This window comes from Penaeus monodon, chromosome 10, assembly GCF_015228065.2.
Source record: "Penaeus monodon isolate SGIC_2016 chromosome 10, NSTDA_Pmon_1, whole genome shotgun sequence".
In the NCBI taxonomy this organism is placed as follows: domain Eukaryota; kingdom Metazoa; phylum Arthropoda; class Malacostraca; order Decapoda; family Penaeidae; genus Penaeus; species Penaeus monodon.
The window spans coordinates 20,918,686-20,926,185 of NC_051395.1; the positions used below are offsets into that span (position 1 = coordinate 20,918,686).

The window sequence follows — 7,500 nt, forward strand, 5'->3', positions numbered from 1 at the left end:
TTAACATACACATCCATTTTTGAAGATAAAATACATTTACATTGTCTGTCGTTCAGTGACTTTGTCTTCTATATATATGTGTGTGTGTGTGTGTGTGTGTGTGTGTGTGTGTGTGTGTGTGTGTGTACATGTGTGTGTGTACATGTGTGTACATGTGTGTGTGTACATGTGTGTGCGTCATGTGTGTGCGTGTGTGTATGTGAGTGTGTGCGCGTGCCTGCCTCATCATTATGTGTGGATGTACACGCCTGTTTATCATATGTGTGTATTAAGGCATCAAGGACCTTGGTGTGTATATGAATACCTGTCTATTAGTCTATTTTCGTGTGCATGCATGTATGCCATCGTATATGTATCTGTCCATGGTGTTTGTTTGTATGCGTGTTTGTCTACAGTGCAAGGTCTATCTTCTCTGACGTGAAGGAACAGCGTTCGGAGGGAGAAGAACCCACGGCTTGTTCTTTCCCTTGTGCGGTTTAGCTGAAACTGCTTTTCCGTTTGTGATGGAAAAAGTGCCTTGTTTTCTAGGCATTCCTACTTTCTTAGTAGAAAACTGTGGCGTAAATAAACCAGGAATGTGTACCAATTATCACCGACCGTAATTGTTGTAGAGTGTGTGTGCGTTTGTATTGGCTTGTGTCAAAGAATGCCTGTGCTTATATATATATATATATATATATATATATATATATATATATATATATATATATATATATATATATATATATATATATATGTACACACACACACACACACACACACACACACACACACACACACACACACACACACACACACACACACACACACACACACACACACACACACACACACACACACGAATGTAAACCAAGAAAGCCTTCACTGCAAAGAGTGTTGCAACACATGGAAATGGTCCTCGGCCTCATGTGCATGGCTACCCAGGAGAGATCTGGACTGCACCTCAGGACTCTTCTGGCGTGCGACGGCCTCCCTGTGGTTCTTCGTCCACATGCCGCCGAAAGACCATTATTCTTTTGGATTTTTTAGAGGGTTTGGGGTTGTGCAATATGGCGAAAAGACCTTCGACATATTCGCGTGGTGTGTGTGTGTGTGTGTGTGTGTGTGTGTGTGTGTGTGTGTGTGTGTGTGTGTGTGTGTATGTGTGTGTGTGTGTGTGTGTGTATGTGTGTATGTGTGTGTGTGTGTGTGTGTGTGTGTGTGTGTGTGTGTGTGTGTGTGTGTGTGTGTGTGTGTGTGTGTGTGTGTGTGTGTGTGTGTGTGTGTGTGTGTGTGTCCCCGCCTGTCTTTGTGCGTTTACATAAGATTAATGCTACAAGTATGATTGTAATAGCGTATCTAATATGTGTGTAGTTCGTATATAGATTTGTCTGTTTTGTATGCGCATTTTGAGTAAAAAAAACACTTTACAACACGCACACAGTTATGCACATAATATGTGCAGATTATATAATATTATATCAGATTATATTATAATATTATATCAGATTATATTATAATATTATATCAGATTATATTATAATATTATATCAGATTATATTATAATATTATATCATAATATTATATCAGGTTATATTATAATCTGATATATATTGAGTGATGTTTTCACATTTTTTGTCTCCTACCAATAAAGCTAGGTCAAATAGATTAAATCTTTACAATTACAGGTGCACTTTCACACTAAAGTTTATGTTGAAACCATGTAGATAGTTTTTCATGTTACTTTTTGTGATAATGGAGTTATAGATAGATCAACTCATGTCCGTGACCCTCTTTAGGTTATATTCACTGTCTTAACATTTTCACTCATTTATCATATTATTCCATTTTTTAAAATTCTCCACGATCCCCTCTACACAATCATAACTCTACTTTATATATATATGTGCGTGTATTTTTAAGAGTTCTGATTCTAGAGCCTGTATACTTCTCTCGACAATCATAACTTTGCTTTTGCCTTGTTTCAGACTTTTTCTCAAGATATTGCTCATAATTATCTGCTTTCTTGGCAACTGACTTCAGAAACACTCCCTCTTTACACGGCCCCTCACATTCTGTATCTCCCCTGCAGTTATAATAAATACGATTATCTTATTATTTTTCCCCATTTGCTAAATCTGCTGTTTGTTTTTGTTGTTTGTTTTTTGAATCATCACGCCAGTTTGCACATTATTTCAAAATTCTTTGGAAGAGCTGAACGAGCTTTTGGTTATGATAAAGCTATTTTTGTATGGCAATATGTCAAAAAATTATGTCAAGGTTGAGGACACTTGTTTAATGCTTTACAAGGCCATTGGTGAACCCAACTCTCATAACCTAAATAATGATGGCTTCACAAGATATGTCCAAAAAGTTTATATCCTCCTTATGATCAACCAATCGGCCTCTGACCCCCTTTCTTATCTGTTACAACCTGCAGGATGTTATCAATTACAACTGCCGATCTTTGGTGGCGTCCGTACCCTTTTTTGCCAATGCCGAACCTTGCTTCGTCTCAGAGGTCGTCACAAAACTTAAATACGAGGTCTTCTTGCCAGGTTGGTGTCCCTTAGGCAGCAGCACGACCACTCGTCTCTGTCGAAGCTCCTGCACAGTCTGGCCTGCGTGGCGCGGCGTCTCAGGGGCGGGGAAGGACTCAGGGGGGAGGGACACGCCCTGCTCGCCCCTTGCGCCGGGTCGCTGGAGGAGGCGCGGTGCAGGGCAGCTGCTCACATGCTCGCGCTCACGTACTATCACGCGACCATTGTCATTTTTTTAGAGTATTCAGTCGTGATCACTGTTCAGAAAGCTTGCAAAAAGAGAGAATCAAACCTTTTCCTCTATGGATGTGATGATAATTCATGTAACCAGCGGTATTTTCCAAAAAGATGAATGGATTAATTATTTCTCAAAGTGATATTACTCATAATATGCCTTCTTTGAGATACAGACCACGAGCACAAAGTAGGGTATCGTATCGCCAACTCCGAATGCGCGACTATGAAACGTGGCCAGGCTTTGCAATAGCGTCAAAAATGGCATCGTAAAAATAAGTCGTCAGATCTTATAAGGGCGGTAGAGTTCCTAAGACGCCGACGCAGACTTGTTCACTTACGGAATGATCAATTCACTTTCGGTAAGACTACGCAAGTCTCTCCAAAAGGACATGAGACAGAAAATCAGTTTAAAGAATACGTGAAGAGAGCAGGCTGAGTAGGCGTGTTCCCCCTTTGGATCAAAGCTCCCAAAGCGAGAGTTACAGCTTTGTCGAGTGGGCCAGACTGTTCGGTGCAGCGTATCTCAGCCACACGCAAGTTTCTCTGAAAGGCGGCGCCCCCTCCCTCCCCCCTGCCTGGCCAGGACACGAGGCAGGAGAGCAGAGCGGCGCCCAGGGGAGGCGGGTCGAGGGAGAGGGCGCCCGCCTCTTCCATGGTGACCTCACCCCCACCCACTTGATCATCACAGTCCCTTACGTGTGGTCGGGACTTTCACTTGCCTTCATTTTTAGCATAGCCTAGTCCATAGCAGTCATTTATGTAGGATTCTAATCTGAAGTTTTTAATCACCTCCCAGGACGTGATAAACTTCAACTGCAGGGCCTTAGTTGCTTCCGTGCCATTTTTTGCCAATGCCGATGCACGCTTTGTGACTGACGTGGTTACCAAGCTGAGATACGAGGTGTACCAACCAGGTAGAGTAGTGGCTGCGAGCCACACCGAGAGCAGCGAGTGTAGCATCACGTAGAAAAAGATGGCACACAGCCGCGAGTCACAGGGGGCCGTTAACGTCACCAATAGCTTTACAAATACCTCAATTTGCCTGCTTCCACCTGAAGGTGCTCTCCTGGCTTCCCTGCGGACTCATGGCTAGCACAGCAGCAGAAAAGCTGCAGTGTGGCTGCTCGTATGTACTTGACTGAGTGTGTTTCCTTTCCTTGTGGCACTACCTGGCAGCGGCTACCTCCTGTGCCCAGGAAGGGCCTTAACAATGGAGTGTCGTTACGGCTGTAGATAGTGCGGAAGAGAACTCCCAGTAATATTTCACCGCCATAGAGTGGACCTAACAGTCTGATCACATTAACTGTGTGTATAGGAGTGATCATTTGTCTGAAATTAACCCCTTGTAAATATTAATTACCTTATGTTCTTTCTACACTTCTAGACTTAAAAAAAATACTTGCCTCCTACACAGGTGTCTCAGAATCATGATATGCATCTTTTTAATCATATGAAACTAACCATGAATGAATACGCAGAATGTAAACCCACAAAAAGGTCTGCTTTTTAGCACTGGGTACTGAGACGCTCTGTTAACTGTTTAGGGAAGATTGGTTAGCAACTTCTTTCTGGATGGTAGATCCTGTGCCCCGTATTTAGCATTGGCATTGGTCATTCCACTGCCTTGGTTCTCACCTCCTCGATCTGCTGTAACATGTAGATCGCCTAAACTTCCATCTGTCCTGACTGTTTTCGTAAGCATGGAACTCTGCATGTTGTGCCTTTTTGAACAGAAAACTGTCTCTATATTTTACGATAAGTTTCCTATACCGAGCTTCTGAATTTCAGTAAACAATTTGTTGAGTCTCAAGATATTCTTAATGATGAGCATGGTTCTTTAGCTTTTGATTTTTATTTCACTTCTACTTCAGTCATGCAGTTCACTTTCCTCAATTCATATTTTTTTGTCATGTGTTTATTGCTTCATGCACAGAGGGACCTTTCAAATCACTTTGTTCTAAACCAGCAGACCCAAAATATTTTATTTAAAGCAACCCTATGGCATGACCATGAAGGATGACTGATCAGTATGCTAGCCACAAGATTAAGGTAATTTCTAGGTCTTATGCTTTTGCTGTAACGAAGCCTGCTCTGGGACAACCCTTAACGACCGTTCTTCCATTATACAGGTGATATTATCATCAAGGAAGGTACCATTGGGAACAAGATGTACTTTATACAAGAAGGTATTGTTGATATTGTCATGTCCAACGGCGAAGTGGCAACCTCTCTCAGCGATGGCTCATACTTCGGGGAGATTTGCCTTTTGACCAACGCCCGGCGAACGGCGTCGGTCCGAGCGGAGACCTACTGCAACCTCTTCAGCCTCAGTGTTGAGCACTTCAACACTGTCCTGGACTCGTATCCACTGATGCGGCGGACGATGGAGAGTGTAGCTGCTGAAAGGTAAGCTTTTATTGCTACTGCATTGCAGTGAAAATATATTCTATCAGTAACGACCTTGGTATCGGGACCTACGTTTATATTATGCATCATTTGGTAAAAGTACAAAAAGTTCTGAAATAACGGCTCTTCACAACTGCGTTCTTATTTTCCCCAGATTAAACAAGATAGGAAAGAATCCGTCGATTGTCAGCAATCGAGAGGACCTCACGAACGACTGCAAGACGGTCAACGCCATCGTAAACGCGCTGGCCTCCGTGGCAGCGACCGAGCAGGGCGACGGCGGCACCAGCTCGGAAGAGTCCATGATGCCAGCCGACAGATCCAGCCTTAAGAGTCGTCGGCATCACCACCATAACCTCCTCGACCTTGGTTCTATAGGTCAAGCTCTGGCCAAAGGTCATCTACCTAGACCGAAGAGTGAGAATAACTTTGCTCTTTCGCTTGACCAGCCCTCACCCTTGAATCGCAACCGCCCTTCCTTTCACAAGTCTGACACTTTTCATAAAGACACTTCGTTCCAATAGCAGGTGGCCCCCGCCCATGCGCTGATGCTCTTGGGCGCAACTGCTGATCTATTTTGTACTATTATGAAACACGGAGAGAGACCGAGTGACCTGCACCAACATCATATAGCAAAGACAAACTTCCAGGCACATAGTGAACAATCCTTGTGATCTGTACTTTTAGTGACAATGTAGGTATAAAAAAGTTGTTAGTGTATTTATTAGGGTGCTCAAAACAATGAGGACCTAAGCTGATGAGTAGATTGTTGGTATAAACCTCAGTGCATAATGAGGACACGCACATTGGTTATAAAAAAAAAATAAAAAACAAACAGCCACAAAAGCTTTCGCCACACGTGAATTAACAGTAAACGGTACTACTGTTGTGTTGTTATTGCTTCAAATGATTATCTGTTATTATGAGAAGGTGCCAAAGTCCAAGGAGATCTGGCATATGAATGGTGGTTCAGTCTTTGTTCCTGACAAGCTTTTTGTAAAGCAGGAGAGCAATAATATAAAGTAATGAAAGTGCATTCTTGCTCAGTGCAGTAAAGGCATCACATGGGTACAACATATCTGCATAGGGTCATATTCTGAAACTCAAGTGTGATACATGTGTTACTATGTTAATGTTTTTGTAAGGAGTATTACATTATCGAGAAATTTTTTAACTGTTTGAATGACTTTGGACATTATAATGCAAGGAGTATTTATGGTAAACAAAGATTTTTATATGAGAAAGGTGTGCTATCAAACCTAGGTGTAAGGTCCCAGCAGCATAGCTGTGTGGTGCCCATGTATGCTGTATAAAGCTCATGTATACTGTATAAAGCTAATAATGCACACATAATTTATTTTATGTATGATATATTGAGCTTTTATGTACACTGTTATGAAGCCATCCATGCTGTATAGAAGTAGTATGAGAAAAGAAATTCATAAATTTCTGCTGGCATTACATACTTCACTTCATTTGTGTTGTGTGTATACTTTATACAAACACACACATATGCACACACCACAGACAGACAGACATACACACACGGACGGACACACACACAATGGACGGACACACACAATGGACGGACACACACACACACGGACGGTCACACACACACACACACACACACACACACACACACACACACACACACACACACACACACACACACACACACACACACACACACCACACACACGGACGGACGGACACACACACACGGACGGACGCACACACACACGGACGGACGCACACACACACACGGACGGACGCACACACACACACGGACGGACGCACACACACACACGGACGGACACACCAAACACACACCACACACAACGGACGGACACACACACACACACACAACACACAACACACACACACACACACACACACACACACACACACACACACACACACACACACACACACACACACACACACACACACACACACACACACACACACACACACACACAGAGTAACATATAATAATAATATAATATATTATCATATACATACATACATACTATAATACATCATATATAATACATACATACGACGTACGTACGCACATACATACATAACATACATACATACATATACATACATACATACTACCACACAAACACTACACACACACACCACTACACAGCCACACAACATACACCCCAACAACAACAACACAACACACCACACACACACAACATACACACAACATATTAATAATATATAACATACTATTCATTCATTATACATACATACATACGTAACGTACACGTACGCACATACATACATACATACATACACTACATACAGACATCACCATACATAC

General features: G+C 42.4%; 1 protein-coding gene across 1 annotated transcript in view; it reads left to right on the forward strand.

The window, feature by feature from the left end:
- The window catches only part of LOC119577563 (potassium/sodium hyperpolarization-activated cyclic nucleotide-gated channel 2-like), a 53,181-nt gene extending 46,483 nt beyond the window's left edge, over positions 1–6,698 (forward strand). The window contains 4 exon segments of the mRNA XM_037925148.1: positions 3,553–3,670; positions 4,886–5,162; positions 5,317–5,665; positions 5,667–6,698. Of these exon segments, the coding sequence (XP_037781076.1) occupies positions 3,553–3,670; positions 4,886–5,162; positions 5,317–5,665; positions 5,667–5,711 (789 nt within the window). The 3' untranslated portion in view covers positions 5,712–6,698.
- The last annotated feature ends 802 nt before the right edge of the window (positions 6,699–7,500 follow it).